General features: G+C 38.8%; 1 protein-coding gene across 2 annotated transcripts; it reads right to left on the reverse strand.

Moving 5' to 3' along the window:
* Window positions 1–13,161: 13,161 nt before the first annotated feature.
* On the reverse strand, window positions 13,162–15,635 carry LOC147613205 (non-specific phospholipase C1-like). 2 transcript variants are annotated; one of them, XM_086782468.1, is made up of 4 exons: window positions 15,542–15,635; window positions 14,132–15,374; window positions 13,835–14,011; window positions 13,162–13,727 (listed from the first exon to the last, which is right to left on the reverse strand). In XM_086782468.1, exons 2-4 carry the CDS (start codon window positions 15,279–15,281, stop codon window positions 13,417–13,419), a joined length of 1,638 nt encoding a protein of 545 aa, XP_086638594.1. In that variant the 5' UTR covers window positions 15,282–15,374; window positions 15,542–15,635; the 3' UTR covers window positions 13,162–13,416. The 2 variants fall into 2 exon arrangements, with proteins under 2 accessions (XP_086638594.1, XP_086638593.1); XM_086782467.1 differs by having other exon boundaries at window positions 14,132–15,614.
* Window positions 15,636–20,327: the final 4,692 nt, after the last annotated feature.

A 20,327-nucleotide genomic window follows, 5' to 3' on the forward strand; every position in this document is an offset into this window, starting at 1 on the left:
TTCCAAGATGACTTTGTTGTGCGACTTTGTGCTTTACCTAGAATTGGCATTTCAATGGGTTAAGAGAGATTTGCTACAATAAAAATCTCTTTTCACACAAAGTTAACACAGATATTGTCCATAAAAACCTCAAAGAATTCCTTATAAGGTATACGCATGAGGAGCTATTAAAATGTACCGAGTGTTTTGGTTATGTCAGGACCTTTTTGGACCTTAGAGAAGGAATTCTAATTTCTAAACACAAAATTAAAGCATAATATATATTTGCATAAACCTTAATTAAAAAAATTAAATAAACAAGAGATATGGAGAGTAGAGCAGTAGAAGTCATCGTCGACACAAGATTGGGTTGAATCCCCCTTGGATAAGTCTGCCCCTTGTACCACTCACTCATATTTATATGTATTAGAAAAAAATTTCTTTCCAAAAAGATAGTTCCAATAGCAAAGCAAAAGTGCTGTTGAGGTTAAGACAAAGGGCATCATCTTGTAAGTGTGTATGCTCTATTCCACTGTCAAAGTAGTTTTGTGTAAGCCTTTCTATCATCACATGATTGTAGAAATAATCAATCTAAGAAGCTATAAGCTTTTTTTCTTCCTACTCTTTCTACCACATGTTCTGTAGTGGTTCCTCTCGGTGTGAACTTACATTGACCTTCTTGGGGTTGACACACACTTTTTACCTTACCATTGTGGACTATCACTATTGGTGAGACCCATTATGTATCCCACATAGATGAGCTTTTAATTCTCTTCCTTGACCATTTGAGAGTACTTGTTTATAAAATATGGTCTTTATTTCACCGCCTTTACTCTCTTTATGATAGGGATGGTGTTGTGCCTTACCATGGTACAACCTTACTCTCTCCATGATAGGGATGGTGAGCTTGGCTACTTATTATAGTGATACATGTGATGCAATCTTTCTCCTTATTTGCTATGAGGTCTTTTGTAATGTAAATTGGCTTAGAATAGAACTTTGAGATGGTTTCCAATAATGTACTTTGAGGTTGTCTCTCAAACAACACTTAAAAAGAGAGTATCTTGGCCCATGCATATTCCATCAAAGAAATTGGTAAATATTGAGGGATTCTAAGAGTTTTCTCAAGAATTGTCTCTAAGATAGGTGTAGATGGGATTGTTGGGGTTCTATGTGTGCCTAGCATTCATGGATCAATTTTTGGTCGGCTTTTAATTCGCTCTTCTCCTCTGAAGGACTTGGATATTTGGCCCCTCTCCTTCAAAGATAGTGTGGATCAATTCTTGAAGCTGCATTCTTACTACTGGCTCGCTTAGGTTTTGGTATCATTTCATCTTAAGAGGACAATGAAGATGAAGCATCTGTAGTAGCTGTATTTTACTATGACTTAATCATCACCTATGATTGGCCCTACATCTTCAATTCCTTTTGTTGCATCTTACTATGACCCAATCATCACCTATGATTGGCCCTACATCTTCAACTGCTTTCGTTTCAAGGTTTTGTTTCCAATATTTTATCCTTTTAGGCCGAGGTCATTGTTTTCTCATGGGCTCAAGGGTTCCTAGAAGTTAATTGTTTAGGGCTTGGTGTACATCTATTCTTCTCTTTTCTTGCATTCTTGTGACTACTACATGACAAGGATTAAAAATCCCAATGCCCTTACTTTTGAGATGAGTTGGTTGCAATGCTCTTGCAAGAAGAGCAATCTTGTCAAAATTGATCTAGTATGCGTGTGGGAGATCATGCATTTGCTGCCAGTCAAAAAGGTAAAGGCAAAGACTTTTGTCAGGGTGGCTATAAGCCAAAGGCAGAATCAGCCAGTCTTCTAGAAAGGATGTCAAAAAGGGAGTGATAAGCCTAAGAAGAAATGAAAATGAAATTACTATCAGAAGCCAAAGCATTACATTAATGATGTGTAGAAAAAGGTTAGAGAAGGAGAAGAAGAAAGAGTCAAGCATGGTTATGACTGATGCATTAGCACCAAGTACTGAAAAGAAGGAGTTTGTGTGAACTCTGCACAGGATGATTGTGCACTACTGCAGTTATGATCCTTCCATCCATGATGTATGCATGTCAGTGAGACAGATCAACATATATGGTACTTTGATATAGTGGTGCTAGCAAGCACAATACTTCTCAGCGTGATTTATTTTCCTCACTTGATTTTCCTTCTAAAGAGGAATGATCACATGTGCAAAAACTCCTCGTATTCAATAAAAGAATTTGATAAGGTTGTTCTCACTATTGTAAATAGTGGGACAATCACTCTCAGAAATTTTGTTTGTACCAGGCATAAAAAAGAAGTTGTTGTTAGTCTCTGCCATTGCTAGGGCAAGCCTAGTGGTCAGATTTGTCGAATGATATGTGTGCAGTTCATGACCACAGTGATAGACATCACTATGGTATATCTGGTACTCTCTAAGACATGGACTTGATAGGCTGGACATGTATTAGAGATTAGCACATAATGCTTGTTCAGTTACTGCCACGTGTTATGAGTGACACGAAGCTATGGCATGCTCGCTTTGGTCACTAGAATTTTGGTAGTTTGTTGCACCCTAAAAGGTAAGAGATGATGTCAGAGTTGCCAAAGCCTGAGGGCCCTATCAAACATGTATGTGAGGGGTGCATTTTAGGCAAGATACGACAGGTATCATTCCCAAAATATGGATCAATTAGGGCTATCTAAAAACTACAACTTCAACATTTTGGGCAAGATACAATGGGTATCATTCTTGTGTAAGGTCCCTCCCAAGCCATGTATGTATGTGTCTCTTTTAATATAGATTTCAATAAGGAAAGAGAGTGTAATTAGAGAAGAATGAGACAATAAGGCTAGAAACATTAGGAAAGTGTTAGAATAAAAATATTAGTTTCAAAAATCCTAAAAGAAATAAGAACATAAGAATAGTTCTATTAAGAGATATCCCCAAAAATAGAATAAAAATATTAGGAAAGTGTTAGAATAAAAATATTAGTTTCAAAAATCCTAAAAGAAATAAGAACATAAGAATAGTTCTATTAAGAGATAAGTATCCCCAAAAATAGAATTTTGAATTTAGGTGATAAGAGGTCATATTTAGAGTACTTTTACACATTTAGAGTCCATGCATACTAAAAATATGGAAAAACAACGCGTTTCTAAAGATGGCACGTTTGTGGCTATATACAAACGTTTTTGCCTATTCTGCCCAAGTTGGCTTGTAGACCAAATGCCTTCTCGTTCTTTTGACTGGTTATACAACCATATTCTGAGTTTGTATCAGAGAGTTATGGCCGAAACAATTTGCTACTTCTGTCAAGGTCTCTACAAAGAGAAAACTGTGAGAAGGCAGCAAGTAGCCTCAAGGTAATCCTAGAGTTTGAGATGTATATATCCCTTTATTCTTATCTAATATCTTAGAAAAGAAGCTTAGATTGCTATGGTCTTTTGGAGGAAGAGATCAAAACTTCATAGCTTTTCTTTTAGAGAAAGAATAGTATACCGTAGTCCTGTGTAAGAGAAGGCTATTTTGCCATAGACCTTAGAAAGAGAGAAGAGTCACAGTACGAGTAAGAAGAGATAAAGCTTGGGGATGATTGGATGATTTCAATCGTAAGACAAGGTATTAGAAGACTCTATTCTCATATGTCAAGTTCTAAAGCCCTTGTTAACGAGCAAAGGCAACGATAAAAGGCAACGATAAACGATAAATTTCTATAAGGTATATACACATTTTGTTTTTCAATTATATTTCATTCTCAGGGGTTGAGGTATGGCCCCGGCTTCTCTATTAATTGTTAATAGTGGTCTATTTGATTAATTTACTATTTAAAGTTTGTATTCTTTTAAACAACAGCATATGCCTTAGTAAAGAATGTCTTATTGTAATCTCAAGTTGAAATGCAAAAATCTTTGTGAAAAGGTGTTTTCTTAAGAAGGTAATATGGATTCTAGTCCTATGGTTTAGTTGAGTAAATGGATTGTTATCTTGGTTAAATTAAGGTACATGTACAACTCTCCTTGCCTTGACGCTGCCCTGTTCTTGTGCTTGTATAGCCGGACGGCAGAGACGTTAGTAAGGCCTGGAGTTGGCCCATGGTATCCCTCATACCATTGGGAGAATGAGGTTTGCCGATTGAGGCGAGTGATTGTGATGCTGCCTAGTTCTGAGGGCCCAGGCTAGTGCGGTGAATTAGTCCACCCTAGTGCACAGAGATCCCTCTGAGGGGGACGGGAGGATCGAGCGATGGAGCCTGAGAGGGCGACAGGCCGGCTTGAGTCCTCGCCAGCGGCCGATGATAAGGTGTATGGTCCCGTAGGGTTTTGCCCACATGTAGAGGCTGGAAGGCCGAATTCTAGATCATCGGCGGTATAAAGGAAAAGAATAAGAGAGCCGGTTTGGCTTGTATAAAATTGATTCATGTATAAACTTTTCTATTAAATCTTGTCTTGGCATTATTGTACTGTGAAAAAAGATTGTTTTAATAAACCTTGTGAAAAGGGCCTTAATTAAGGAACATGTTTATTTATGTCAAACAGTGTGGTAGGATTAATTAGAAAATAAATTGACGCATGAGTACGGTGGAAAGTGGGAGGATGGAATGCCCCGACGGCACCATCCTACGGACGGGTGGACCCGATTTGTCGGGTAGCTTTCCAACATATTAAGTAAAAGCCCTACGTTAGATAAATAGGTTCTCGGGCAATTCTATTCTAGAAGACTAGGCCAGCAGCTGTGCCTTGCATGGATGAGGAAAAAAGCGTTGTCTCTAGAAATCAAGTCTTGTAGTTGCCCAATTTATGATCAATTACCCTATGGGTGATTTGATTTTTAGAAGACCACGCTCCCCCTGCGGGATAGAATTAGGTCTTACCTATGAATCGTATCCTTGAATCTCTGCATGGTCAAGGTGTCGATGAGTAGGAAATTTTCTTCAAGTTAAGACTTAGTGGACTATCTTAAGTGTTTCCCCTATTTTGGAAGGGGGGAACCTTACAAGTGGTATCAGAGCAATCTTAGTTCCTAGGATTTATTTTTCAAAGGTTAACTGTCAAGGGATTAAAACAAGTGATTGTTTATCATATGAGGACGAATCAATCATCTCTACTGGCCATAGAAGTGATTTGAATATCCTCACATGTTGAGACAATCATCCTATGAAATTGTGCTTGTATCTTGGGGGTGCAGACGCAAGATATTTGTACAATAAATTTGAGAAATAAGATTGGGGAAAGAACCTTTTGTGAGGAAAAACATAGGGTGATCAAATTAAGAAACTAGTGAGAGACTGAATAGAAGGATAGACCGAAACTTTGTTTAGAGACATTTTCAGGATATATCTCATTAACTTGCATATTTTAAATTATTAAGATTATAACTCCATTAAGATTTGAATAGTTGATGTGTGAATGCCATCCATTGGATGCTTTACACTAGGACGATCATCCAAGATCTTGAACCCATCTTAGACAAACATGGGTCTCACATCGGATGTGTAATTCCCAGAGGATCATGCTCTTAGATGTGTTAATCCCAAGATACTAGATGTGTAATTTTCAAAAAATTAATCATCTCAGACGTGTTAATCCTGATAATCTTTGGATGTGTCAATCCCAAGGCACCAGATGTGTAACTCTCAAAAAATGAAGATCTCACATATATTAATCCAGAGTGCCTTTAGATGTGGCGCTATGATAAGTATTTGATAGTTTTGAGCTTTTCATGGATACAATGAAAGAAGCAAGTTCACCCTTGCTCGTCTAAAAATCGTAAGAAATGTTGAATTAGTTGGAAGCACTGTTGTCAATCTTACCACTGGAGCTAGAATCAGTTTATGAGATGCCATGGAATTACACCTTCGTGAAAGGTTTTGTCCTCTAGGATTTCGAGAGGATAAAATGAATGAATTTTTGGAGCTAACCTAAGAAAGGAAGACCCTAAAAGAATACAACCAAACTTTTGTTAAACTTCTCCGATTTTCTCTAGAGATGGATGAGGTAACTCTTCTCCATCGATTCATTTGGAAGCTTAATCTACCTTTGAATAACCTCATCAAGAATGCAAAACTATCCTCTATTTCAGAAGGCATAATTATAGCCAGAGACTATGATAAAGGTTTTTTTTATAGAAAGTGTCGAGGACATGAGTTCTTCCATGTTAATCAAGAAGAGGTCTCCTAATTCAAGAGGAACGTCAAGCCCATCCCTGGTTATAAGGAATCATGAGCTAGAGCAAAAATTAGGTCAAGAATTTGGGATAACTGGATTAAAGAATTCAACAAGTATTTCTATCAGTAAATAGAAGAGGATTGGTGCAAGATTCATGTGAAGTAATGCGCATGATGAATAGAGGTATTCTACAAGACGATACTAAGATTATGAAATTGCTATCATAGGTTAGATTGCGTAAAGAATTGATTTCCTTACGTTTTTTCATGATAATTTGTTAAGTACCATATTACATGGGGGTATAGAATAAGGAATTCAAAGGTTCATAGCATTTGAGAGGTATATGGAAGCATGAATTTAGGATAATAAGGCCAATTAACTTTAGAATAATAGACATTTTGGAGGCACAACAAAATAAGCCAAACACATGAAATAAGGGACTCAGAACAATGTTTAGATAAAAGAAGATTTCTACCTAGTGGAGACACAACTTTAAAAGAGACAAGAGGATTTACTTAGATACTACCCCAGCTCGCGAGATGAGGACATCTCGAATCTTTTAAGTGGGGGAGATTATAAGGTCCCTCCCAAGCCATGTATGTATGTGTCTCTTTTAATATAGATTTCAATAAGGAAAGAGAGTGTAATTAGAGAAGAGTGAGACAATAAGGCTAGAAACATTAGGAAAGTGTTAGAATAAAAATATTAGTTTCAAAAATCCTAAAAGAAATAAGAACATAAGAATAGTTCTATTAAGAGATAAGTATCCCCAAAAATAGAATTTCAAATTTAGGTGATAAGAGGTCATATTTAGAGTACTTTTACACATTTAGAGTCCATGCATACTAAAAATATGGAAAAACAATGCGTTTCTAAAGATGGCGCATTTGTGGCTATATACAAACGCTTTTGCCTATTTTGCCCACCTTGGCTTGTAGACCAGATGCCTTCTCGTTCTTTTGACTGGTTATACGACCATATTTTGAGTTTTTATCAGAGAGTTATGGCCGAAACAATTTGCTACTTCTGTCAGGGTCTCTACAAAGAGAAAACTGTGAGAAGGCAGCAAGTAGCCTCAAGGTAATCCTAGAGTTTGAGATGTATATATCCCTTTATTCTTATCTAATATCTTAGAAAAGAAGCTTAGATTGCTATGGTCTTTCGGAGGAAGAGACCAAAACTCCATAGCTTTTCTTTTAGAGAAAGAATAGTATATCGTAGTCCTGTGTAAGAGAAGGCTATTTTGCCATAGACCTTAGAAAGAGAGAAGAGTCACAGTACGAGTAAGAAGAGATAAAGCTTGGGGATGATTGGATGATTTCAATCGTAAGACAAGGTATTAGAAGACTCTATTCTCATATGTCAAGTTCTAAAGCCCTTGTTAACGAGCAAAGGCAACGATAAAAGGTAACGATAAACGACAAATTTCTATAAGGTATATACATATTTTGTTTTTCAATTATATTTCATTCTTAGGAGTTGAGGTATGGCCCCGGCTTCTCTATTAATTATTAATAGTGGTCTATTTGATTAATTTACTATTTAAAGTTTGTATTCTTTTAAACAACAGCATATGCCTTAGTAAAGAATGTCTTATTGTAATCTCAAGTTGAAATGCAAAAATCTTTGTGAAAAGGTGTTTTCTTAAGAAGGTAATATGGATTCTAGTCTTATGGTTTAGTTGAGTAAATGGATTGTTATCTTGGTTAAATTACGGTACATGTATAACTCTCCCTGCCTTGACGTTGCCCCGTTCTTGTGCTTGTATAGCCAGACGGCAGAGACGTTAGTAAGACCTGGAGTTGGCCCATGGTATCCCTCATACCATTGGGAGAATGAGGTTTACCGATTGAGGCGAGTGATTGTGATGCTGCCTAGTTCTGAGGGCCCAAGCTAGTGCGGTGAATTAGGCTACCCTAGTGCGTAGACATCCCTCTGAGGGGCGGGAGGATCGAGCGATGGAGCCTGAGAGGGCGACAGGCCGGCTTGAGTCCTCGCCAACCGACGATGAGGTGTATGGTCTCGTAGGGTTTTGCCCAGCATGTAGAGGCTGGAAGACCGAATTCTAGATCATCGGCGGTATAAAAGAAAAGAATAAGAGAGCCGGTTTAGCTTGTATAAAATTGATTCATGTATAAACTTTTCTATTAAATCTTGTCTTGGCATTATTGTACTGTGAAAAAAGATTGTTTTAATAAACCTTATGAAAAGGGCCTTAATTAAGGAACATGTTTATTTATGTCAAACAGTGTGGTAGGATTAATTAGAAAACAAATTGACGCATGAGTAGGGTGGAAAGTGGGAGGATGGAATGCCCCGACGGCACCATCCTACGGACGGGTGGACCCGATTAGTCGGATAGCTTTCCAACATATTAAGTAAAAGCCCTACGTTAGATAAATAGGTTCTCGGGCAATTCTATTCTAGAAGACTAGGCCAGCGGCGGGCGGCCGGCGGCGGCTGTGCCTTGCATGGATGAGGAAAAAAGCGTTGCCTCTAGAAATCAAGTCTTGTAGTTGCCCAATTTATGATCAATTACCCTATGGGTGATTTGATTTTTAGAAGACCACGCTCCCCCTATGGGATAGAATTAGGTCTTATACCTATGAATCGTATCCTTGAATCTCTGCATGGTCAAGGTGTTGATGAGTAGGAAATTTTTTTCAAGTTAAGACTTAGTGGACTATCTTAAGTGTTTCCCCTATTTTGGAAGGGGGGAAACCTTACATCTTGAAAGGATCAATTAGGGCTATCTAGAAATTACACCTTATGCGTGTAGTGATGTATGTGGTCCCATGAGGAACCATTGATCGGGGGATAGGATATCTCTATTTTGGGACTTTTATTGATGAATACTCTAGGAACACATGGGTGTATCCATTGAAGGCAAAGTCAAAGGTTTTTATATGCTTGTTTCTATTCCTAAAAATGTTTCTACATATAAAGTTTAAAGACCATGATTTACCTTATGTTTTTTGGTTAGAGAAAGTTACGTGTATCACTTATGTGCTAAATAGATGTCCTACCAAGGCTTTGCTAACAAATATCCCTTATGAAGCTTGGAATGGTAGGAAGCCCTATGTGGCTCATTTGTGTGTTTTTAGTTGTCTTGATTATGCTCTTGTACATGAGCAACAATGCAATAAGTTAGATGATAAGGAGATAAAATATATTTTTGTGGGATACAGCTCAGAAAGTAAAGGGTATAGACTCTACCATCCAACCACAAAGTAGATTTTGGTGAGTAGAGGTGTTGTCTTTGATGAGGAATTAGTCCAGCCCATGCTTTTATATAAAAAAATATCAAAATGTTTTCTTGTAGATATCTTTGATATACTCATACCTTTGTATAATGTTGGGCAGCCATATGTTGAGCAAATGAATGCTTAAAAATATACTACAAATTCATACTGGTTGAAAATCAGCTCAAATTTTAGCCTATAGATCAATCTATCGAGATGAGGTAATTGTGGATGATGCAGTGGTAGATGAGGAAAGGGAAGTCATACATACATCTAACAATATGTCCGAGAGTATGTCAAAATGACTGGTGAAAACATTACGAGACAACAAATTAACTACTGCTTTACCTAAAAGGACACGCATAGATTCTCATCATGCATCTTATTCTTTTGTGGATCATGTTGTCATTGCACGTATATGGAACCTGTTTCCTTTGAGGAAGCACAAGAAAATGGTCATTGAATGTAGGCCATACAACATGAGTACGACTCAATCCTCAAAAATGACACTTGGTACCATTTTGTTTGTCAATGGAGTCCAACTCCGAGCACATGGCTACCACCCAATTGTCATCCTCCAATGCATCAACATGAGAAATAGGTTCCTCATTACATGCGGTGGCAACAAGAGCTATATCCACATAATGTGAAGATGCATGGCGAGAAGCAGCACGTGTACGACCTGGCATAAATGTGGACTGTTTGCTATCACACAAAGTCTCAACCAGCCATCTAGGAACAACTTTTGACTTCCTAGTATCTGTATCTTCCTCTGCCAATGCATCACCCAAGGGATCTTGATAAATCTGAGGCATTTCAGGATCAACTTGGGGCAAGTTCAGCTGCTGATTTTGCTGATTTTCAACAGGCATAGGTGGCTGTAAATGAGCCGAAACTGGCTCTACATTATCCACATTTGAATTGAATAAAGGCAACAAAGTATCAAACACATCTTCCGGCCCAATAGATGGCTGTCTTTTTAGCATATTTGTCTTACAGTAAAAAGACCATTGATATGAAGTGGATTTATAAGCTTAAGCATAACGTCACTAGTATCATCGATCACTACAAAGACAAGGTTTGTTGTTGTTGCATAGGGTTATGCTTAAGCGTAGGGCATAGATTATGATGAGACCTTTATACCTATATCTCGTATGACTACGACGGGTGTATTATTTCATTAACAACACATCATCGTTGAAACATACATCAGTTAGATATCAAGACTGCTTTTTGAATGGTGACTTACATATAAGAAGGTTTATGTATTTCAACCTCATGGTTTTGTTAAAAAGGACAGAAATCTAAAGTATACACGTTAAGAAAAGCTTTATATGGTCTTAATGAGGCTCCCAGAGCAGCATGGCACGAGAAGTAAATGCATACTTGGCTACAATAGTTTTTGCAACAGTCTAACTGAGAGTACTCTCTACGTAAAGAGGAGTAAAGATTGTTTTTTGGTCATCGTTTTATACGTTGATGACATGCTGCTCTCACAAGCCCTAATGAAGAGAAGATTTCAACCTTCAAGACTGAATTACATGTGTCATTTGAAATGATAGATTTGGGCTCGTTACTATTACTATTTGGGCATACAGTTTATGCAGAGTAATGATGGTATTGTGATGTTAATGTCAAAGTACATACATAGGTTGCTTGTACGGTTTGGTCTTGAAGACAATAAGCTTGTTAGTGACCTTTGCTTGCACCGTGGTGACTCATGTACATCATGTCTTAGCAAGAAGCAACCGCCGATAATGGCCACTTCGATCTATGAAGCTAAGTACTAGGTAGCTTTTACGACGACTTTGAAGTGTGCATGGTTGTGTATGGCTTAGACGCCGCCTTTTGGCAGATCTTGGTATTGGACAACAGTCCCTTACCTCCATCTTCATTTACATCCAGAGTAGATTAGGTTTTTTTGGAGAAACCTCACGTTGCATGTTCACAGAAAGCACATCGAGGTGTATTATCATTATGTTAAGGAGAGACTCATTTTAAGAGAGATTAGCCTAGCTTATGTCTCTACACACAACAATGTGGTAGATTTGCTTATGAAGGCTCTCTCACGAAAAAAGTTTCAAAGCTTTTCACAAAGCTTTGGACTTGCCATTTGAAGATTGATTAGCCACATAATCTGTATACATGCTCATTACTACGGGGAGATTCGTAGGCCATTTATATGGTAGTGATATGTGGACATTGGTTAATAATGGGCCGGGATACTTTTTCCTCTTTAGGAGATTTTTTCCTCCGAGCGCATATACTCTTATGAGTGTGTGTAAATGACCTTTCCATGTTTAATTCACTTGTACTTCACTCATTCTCATCAATCTACTTTGAGCATTGTGCTTTCCATCTCTTTCTTTTTACTTGTTGCATTTATGTGTATTGCTACATTGATCTCCAATCCAACAATTAGGCCCTAAAAGGCGATGCTTATTTGAGGTAGTTAAACGATTTAATTGCCAACCCTATTATACTACTCAAAATCGGGTAATAATGGTGATTAAACAAATTAATTGCTCGACTCATTGTATCACTCAAAAACAAGCAGCAATGGCAATTTTAGGTGTAATCATGAGAAATTGACGGTGAGACAACCTTGGAGATTGCTGAGGTTAAAGGAAGAAACGCACTTACCTTGTGCAAGGAATAATTGCATGCAGATCACAAGTTGAAATTGCCGCCAAAAATGACATTCGCTTTGTGTCAATTACGTAAAAATGATTTCTAATTGCTGTGTGGTGTTGATTCTTCCACAGGTTTGCAAAAGATATGAGGCTCTAAGGGCACGGCCAGTTAGGCAATGACAATTGGGAATGGAAGAGATTGCTAAGGATTAATAGATCTGTGTGTGAAATCACGTTGCTCTAATATCAATTGCACTAGACTGAAACTACTTTGAACTGGGACTTCTTGAGCTCGTGGTACAACCAAATAAATCTTTAAACCAATAGGGATTAATTGTTTACATCTTAGCAATACACACCACGGTGCAATGTCAGAAGGTAATTGGTGCAATAGTTTAAAAAGATGGATACAATCAATAAGGTGATTGGAGCATGGAGAAGAACTTCCCTTTTCTCTTCTTCTCAATTAAGGCAGGCAGACTTACAGAGAATCCTTCCCTTGCTTAGAAAGACTTATGAAACAGAGACTGCCCAATGACAAACATCAACGTTCCAAGGAAGCTGCAAAATAGCGATAAGCAAGGCGGTTTTCCTTCGGCGCAACAAATCAGCATCTAATGTTGCAGTTCTGGCATTGGCAAACGAAGTCTGAGGTCCAGGAACAAATGATGGCATTTGTGCCTGCAATCTAGACTTTTTGAAGTGTGATATCGAAGCAGTTAATGAAATTGCAGACAGAAATGGGATGCAAAGCTCAACCCTTCATCCTCCAAGAGAGAACTGATCGACAACCGTAAACCCTCCCAAATCCAGAGCAACAGCAACTGTAAATGGTACCTTACAAAGAAGCCTTCACTTCCTACATAATATATTTTAAGCATATGCATCCTATCACAACCACAACGTAGCAACATACTTGTAGGGTCATTCAAAATCAAGAAGGCCACTCCAAGTCTAAGGTGAAAGCTGAGAGAAAGAATCGCTCCATGAGGCAGGTACATGTTGTAACCAATTTGGAGGTGGAGGACTCTTAATGCAGAGACATGTGCCTCATCTTCATGGTTCTGAAGAACTCGTGTGTGCGAAGTAAATATAGACCTGTTGCCTGTCTTAAAACAATGTTCAAGCCATGAAAGATAGTCACATAGACCTAGAGCAAAGCTTTCAATCTCCAAATATTGATAGTGCCGAAATAATTGTTGATTTAAGTGCCTTTACAAATGTGTGCTGCTCACAGCCCAAAGCAGTGGCCCGCCGGCATGCTTATGCGAGTTAGATAAGCTGCAGTGACCAAGCATTAGACAGTTTTATTTTCTATAAGGTGCCTTTTTTGTACATGCCACAGCCCTTCAAAGATCATATACAGCAGGGCTTGTAGCATAGTATCATGTAATAATACTGAGATGTTTTACTGCGATTGTAGCCCTTCCTCCTCTCTTGACAGGACAGACTTGAGCATGCCAACCCCCTTCACATCCACGAAGGACGACTCATCAAACCCCAAACTCAGCTGCTTTTGGCCAGTTTCCATATACGAAGCGACTGCATTCTCGACATAAGCATTTGCTTCTGCTACTGTCATGGGTCCATTATCAACAAAAACGTGCTCACCTATGAGCTGAGTGGCAAGTAAGACCAACTCTTCCTGAAATTCTGTGAGTCTGCGATTCTCATCCGGAGGTGTAGGTCGAAGTGGCCATGGTGGAGACGCAAGCTCCTCTGCAGCAATAAATGCAAATGCCAAACAGATAAATACTAAGTATGCTCCCCTTTAGAAAATCTATGGCATCTCTATAGATGTGAAAAAGCTACAAGCTATGACTGACCTGGGCAATCTGTCCTGGGTGAGTGTCGCTCATGCAGGATGCGCTCAAAAGTGCCAGCCCAAGCATCTCGTAGCGTTAAAAAATCCGCTTCAAGGTTGAAAAGTTTCTTTACTGTTGCTGGCAGTGATGAATGCTCAAAATGAGAATGTGGTGTCGGGCCTTTCGGTTCGTGCAATACTTGAACATGCACATCAACAACAATTCATAAGTCTATGCTTAAAGAGAAAAGTATCGACATACTTAATTAAAGAGCTAAATGAGACACTTGTATACTAATAATGGGTCTCAAGGGGGTACCTGTTCCTTTGTTGATCCAAGGAGATATTAAAATAGTCGGAACCCGCACGCCAAGCCTATCAAAATTGAAGAAATACTCAGAGACATGGCCATTCAACCCATCTGGATTAGGAACATCCCGGACAGGAGTGGCGACATGGTCGTAGAATCCACCGTGTTCATCATAGGTGATGATAAACAGCATTTCCTCCCATTGAGGACTAGCTCGCAATGTCTCATACACATCCTTCACCAGCATCTGTCCTTGATAGATGTCATGAGAAGGATGATCATCATTAGCAGGAGAGGCACTCAAGTCAAAGTATCTTTGCTCCAACACCACATAGTTTGGCAGCTTGCCTTCCATGGCATGCTGTTTAAAGGAAACCTCGTACTTGTGGAAATTTTTTATGTGCTTAAGCCTTCTAAGGGTTTGGAAGAACAATGTAGACGGGATATTTTGATAGTAGATGCCAAAAGACAATCCTGACTCAACAACTGAATCAAAGATCGTCTTCTGAGGGAAACCCTCAGCCAGGTCCTTTTTCACATTGCTCATTTCACCATGTGAAGTTGCAGAGTGGATGTAGAATCGGTTTGGCTGGGTGGATGATGGGACAGAGGCGAACCAACGGTCACAAACCGCAAACTCCATTGCCAGGGAGGTGAAGGACGACACAATTTCTGGCCGGAACCCGCTCATCACCGTCCTAGAGAAGCCCTTCTCCATGCTCTCTGCTTGTTGGCCAAAGCCATTCATGGGTGCGGGGTCTGCTGACGTGTCATTCCTGCCAAAAATCTGCTCTCTGATTGCCTGAAAAGAGTGCCCAGGGTCCGGGTCTACAAACTCGGCATCATCATGAAAGTACACAATGGGGGAATTTGGATCAGTTGTGTTCAACCGATTCCATTCATGGCCTGTGACACCATCGATATCAGGGTTCAATCTCTTCAGCCAGCCGAGCATATGATCAAAGGATCGATTCTCCATAACCAGCACAACCACGGTCTTGATGGGTCCTTCGATTGTGTGCCTTTTTTGTGGTTTATGATCAAATCCATGACATGGGAAGACGAGCAGGGCAAGCAAAAGAGGTGTCATGGAGAGACACTGGGCCTTCTTCTTTTTCTTATTCTTCATATCACTACCACCTATGCACATAGAACCCATTTCAATGCAATCCCTGCGCAGTGTGCAGAAAATTGCAATGGCCGCAGTCTACAGAATCTGCTCTGGGCAGTGCAGAAGTCCACCTCTGAACCACTTTGGTAAGACAAAGATTTCAGCTTAAAATCATAATAAAGACATGGTGCGGTGAAAGCCAAGACAGCGTTAATGGGGATGGGGCAACAAGCGCTTGACTGATAGAAACCCACCAACCAAAGGTAAGTTTTCCTTTTACATGTTTGCAACAGGAAAACCCTCCTTACCTAGACGATGGAAGCAAAAGAAAGCGCATAACCTCGGCTGCTGTGTGATCGAAACACCAGGCTCTGGGCTCGATTTTCAAGTAGTCGGTGCTGTGTCGGCGGTAAAATGAATTTGTCCGCGGGCCCAGTCCTTGTTTAGTCCGTCCGAGTGTGGGCCTCGGGCTGGCCCACTTTTTGTTTGTGTAGGGCACGCTTCCCTTGGCAAATTTTCAAGTGAGCCTATTTACACCCGCCCTTCGATTGCATGTTGTTAAGGCCAATGGTTGGTAACTCTCTTGAATTTTGAATGCTGCCACTCCACTTGCTGCCCAAAATGGGGCAATCTGTCCACCAATTGACAATTGGTCAGTAACCCTTTTAAGCGTGTAAACAAGCTCATAAGGACTCGCTACCTAAAGTTGCCAAACTAATTGGAACTTCACAATCACATGTGTGAACAGGCCCTAGGTCTACTATCTAAGGCTGGCAAATCAAGAAAGTTGGTCTCGACAACTTTTTCTTCACTCGCCTATGCATTGTGCAATGTATGAATTCATAACTTCTTTTGTCTCTCTACGATTCATGTGCAATGTGTGAATTCACGACTTCTTTTGTCTCTCTATGATTCAAAAAGCACCACGTCTTTCACCATGGTTGGGCTACTTATGAAGAGGGCCTAAATCCCCTTGGGCTAGCTTCAAACATGTCCATGTACATGTTCTTACAACAAAAAGCAAGGCATCTATGTCTATATTTTGCCAAGTCTTCACAAGGGCAACATCAACATATTTTATAACTTGCAAAATGAAAGAAAAATGAGCGATGGCCAAAGTTCTTTTTTGCAAGTCAGGTATATAGGTTGCTAGAAACTAAAGTTTCCCTTGAGGAAGAAGGGACGGTTTTTTCTTCTCGCTTCTATAGATGGGGGCTAGTGTCAAATAACTAAAATATTTGAGAAATTGAGTGCTAAAGGGATTTCCTATATACACAAATACACCACCCTTTCCAAGTATGGCGGTCAAAAATTGAGCAATGCCTTGAAGGCCCTACCATATTGAGAACCTTCTTCTAAGTGGCAAGTGGTAGTTATGTACTAATTATTAGGCGATTGGTTTATGGACCAAAGGTTTGGTGGCCTAGCTAAGAAATACCTTGAAGGCCCTACCATATTGAGAAGCTTCTAAGTGTGGCAAGTGGTACTAATTATTAGGGGATTGGTTTATGGACCAAAGGTTTGGTTGCCTAGCTAAGGCTTTTGTTTCTTATCGGGTCTCCATTTTCCATTGTGAAGAGCCTCAAGCATAAGTTAATGATTATTTATTGTTAATAGTCTCCATCATGTGATGTAGATGTTGGTGGCTTTTTATGGTTCTATTGGTAGTGGTGTAGTGCACTTACAAGGCATATGCTTGGTAGTAGTGTAGTGTACTTATGGTTCTATTCGTAGTAGTGTAGTGCACTTACAAGGCATGTGCTTGGTTACCAACTTTGTTGTTTTGCATATACTATAAATTATTGATTTATTTCACCCATAGTAGTGATCTACCCTTCTAATAATAAGGTTTTTTAACAATTTTTTTTTTGAAGAAAAGATACATACATTTGTGTGAATAAAATGATAACTTATTCTCAAGTGTGTGAGAAGTAGTGCATAAAATATGATAAGCATCACAAAGAAAAACTAATAGCACATATAACTTTGACAATGACCAAAAACGTAAAACTTACATCTAATAAATTACCATAAGCTTCATGCACCTATGGTAGAACATAGTATGGACATGCTCAAATCTCTTGCTTCAAATTGAATGATAAAGTAAAAGTCACAAGTGTTTCAATTTCATGAATCATCACAAAAAAGTAGAATTGAGTCTCTTTCTTTGTCATCTATCATGAATCATCACAAATGCTACTTTCCTTACACTTCTCTAATGTCATAATGCTAACATTGGAATGGTTTTCTAGGCCATCCTAAAGTTTTTTTAAACCATGGAGATTACATTTAAGAAAATCTTAACAAATCTCAAACATTGGCTTTTAAAGATTTAATGTTACGCTTGATAAGCTTTGAATGCTAATGTTTAAGCTTCACACAACATTACATTAAGCTTCTGAAAGGTTTAAGCTTGATTATGCTAAGCTTAAACATCACAAAAGCCACCTCTTCTTAAATACATTCATGTGATTTTTTAAATAAAAAAACTTTAAGAAAAGCACCCTTCTTATGTGGAAGGTTGGCTTTTTCTTCTATTTGATGTGAAGGGGTTTTGTTTTTGTGAGTAATGTTTCATTTTTCCTCTTACTTCTTTAGCACTTAAGCTACCTTCATAAGGTTGGTGGTGGCCCTTCTAAAACCCTCAAATTAATAATCGGTGATGGCTCATGTGCTTTATCTTTAGCAAGTTAAAAGACTAAAATATTTACCAAAATTGGTTAGAGGTTCTCAAAAATTAAAGTATTTTACGAATATATATTTGCTTGGTTTTTTAAATGAGAGATTGTAATCGATAATGAGTCCAAGACATAGAGGTTAAATTTTGTGTGTATGTTAACCACTTCGTTGGGTAACATGCTCTTGCCCACCCATCCTACTGTAAGGCACTTTGCCACCTTACTTGCATGTAGGGCGAAAGTCTTTTTTTTGTAAGACGACATTGGAATCTCTGAAGCAATCTTACCTTGAGCTTAATGCCAAACAAGGAAGTCCCAAACTTCATGTAAGACGGTGCTAGAATCTACGAAGCGTCCATAGCTTGTGCTTAATGCCAATAGGGAAACTTTATGTACATATTAACTTAAGACTAGAACTAGTCCCAATGGAACTTTCTTAAGTTTTGACCACCGTAGTGTGAAAGCTAGTCCCTAAAGTAAGCTATTATCTCAAACATATTTTGTGCCACTGATGAGGAGGGCTTAGCTCCGTTTTTTCATCCATTCTAAGCTATTAGGGATTAATATTGCTCGCATTGATTAGAAGCTCACACTTTGAAAAACATATGGTTTTAGAACCTTGTATGTATTTATGTAGTTGTTTTTCAAGCTTGTTTTTATTTTTGTTTCCATTAGGTCATTCTATTTGAAATTTTGGAAGGGAAAAACGTCCTCTGCTTCTTTTTCTTTACCTTTTGTTGGCTATTCTTGGTGTTGTGGGGGGAAGGAACTTGGGGTTCAACAAGGATCTCTGGCTGCATGGCTCCTACGGGCTTTTTAGTGGGTCCCACTATGTGATGGAGTTCTTTTGCACTGAATAGTAGAGATTCCTATTGTTGTACTTGCTAAGGCACACTAATAGGTGGTGTTTCTTGTGGTCCTCTCGATGAAGGAAACAAATTCAATGCCTATGTTGAGATCCACACCTAAGACATTTGCAGAAACTTTTCTTAGGGAAGGAGGGAGAGTTGCTTGTATATAATTTTCACCCTCATCTGATGTTTCTTTCTCACCCTTGGCTTCATGAGGACATGGCATGATAGGGTTCTTCTTGGTTCCATTCCCCACTTTCTTCTTTCACTCCATACTTGCCAAAATATCCTTTGTGCTAGAATTGGACATTTGTCTCCTCTAGGTCCTCCACCACACCTTCCTCATCTTAGGAGGTTTTGTAAATATTTCTTCCTTTCTAGGGAGTGTCATACCTATGACATGACTTAGGACCTTGGTGAGGAGGTAAGGAATCACTACTTTGCTCTGGTGTTATAGGTATGTATATAGCTCCTAGTGAAGATAATAGGCCCAATATTCTTTAAGGTTCATGTGTATCTTTTGTACCTTCTGAAGGTCAATTTGATTGTACATATCCACTAGCTTGATCTGCATGATCAAATATTGTCCTGCCTATCCGCTCATATGAAAATATGATCCACTTTCTCTTTTCCCTTTTGTGATATACGTGAGCTTTCAACACTTTTAGTACCACCAAATGATGTGTTAGAATTTTTGGCATTCAGCTGCAACCTTTATGACTGTTATCTAACAATAGACCAATTGCTTTGAGGACTCTCGTGGTCCACTAATTACATGTGACTGCTACTCCCATTTGTTGCATTAACCCTCTAATGTACTCATGTATTCATGTTACTCCCATGAACCTAATATTACACCAACCAATTAGAATTGCCTTGAAGACTTGTAAAGACACATCTATCCATTTCCTATAAAGATTTTCATGTCATATAATGTGTATATGCATCAAATCCAAGGAAAATTCTTGTCATTTTGAGTTACTGAAGGATTAATTGCTCCATCAACCATGTCCTTTTGATTTATTGGAGCATTAAATTCCAAGGGAATTTTTTTGTCCTTTTGAGTTATTGAGCATGAAGTGTAATTATTACTCAATAATTGCTCCATCAACCCTTGAGTTATTGGAGCATTAAGTCTAATTATTGCTCAATCAACCCTCTCATAGGCACGAAGCCCCATGCACCACTTGGAATCCGTACCCAAGTGTACGCATTTCATAAAATACCAAAATCCATGAGCACCAAAGTGTACTTATTTCATAAAATACCAAAATCCATAAGCCAGTTGTTGTGAGACATAAACCCCCAAGACATGATGCCACCATACATGAGCCTACAGGCATGATGTGAGTCTAGTTCATAAGACCTTTGTGACCCCATTTCATACAAAAAAAGGTATGAGCCACCAAGAGTGAGCCACACAAAGCATAAGTTGTGAGCTCACAAAGCATGAGCCATGAGTCCACCAGGCAACATGAGCTCACATACGTGATTTGAGCTTTTAAAAAACAAAAGAGGGGTTAAAAATACCAAGAAATTTAAACCTAAAAAAAAAACTTTTTGTA

The sequence above is a fragment of the Cibotium barometz genome, chromosome 44, assembly GCF_041138505.1.
Source record: "Cibotium barometz isolate CiBa-2024 chromosome 44, ASM4113850v1, whole genome shotgun sequence".
In the NCBI taxonomy this organism is placed as follows: Eukaryota; Viridiplantae; Streptophyta; class Polypodiopsida; order Cyatheales; family Cibotiaceae; genus Cibotium; species Cibotium barometz.

Excerpts from the sequence above, each read along its gene's own strand:
- LOC147613205 (XM_086782468.1), bottom strand. The coding sequence starts at position 15,281 with ATGGGTTCTATGTGCATAGGTGGTAGTGATATGAAGAATAAGAAAAAG. Across the intron at positions 14,012-14,131 it reads TTGGATCAACAAAGGAACAG|TATTGCACGAACCGAAAGGC; the intron begins GTACCCCCTTGA and ends TGCATGTTCAAG. Across the intron at positions 13,728-13,834 it reads ACCCAGGACAGATTGCCCAG|AGGAGCTTGCGTCTCCACCA; the intron begins GTCAGTCATAGC and ends TTATTGCTGCAG.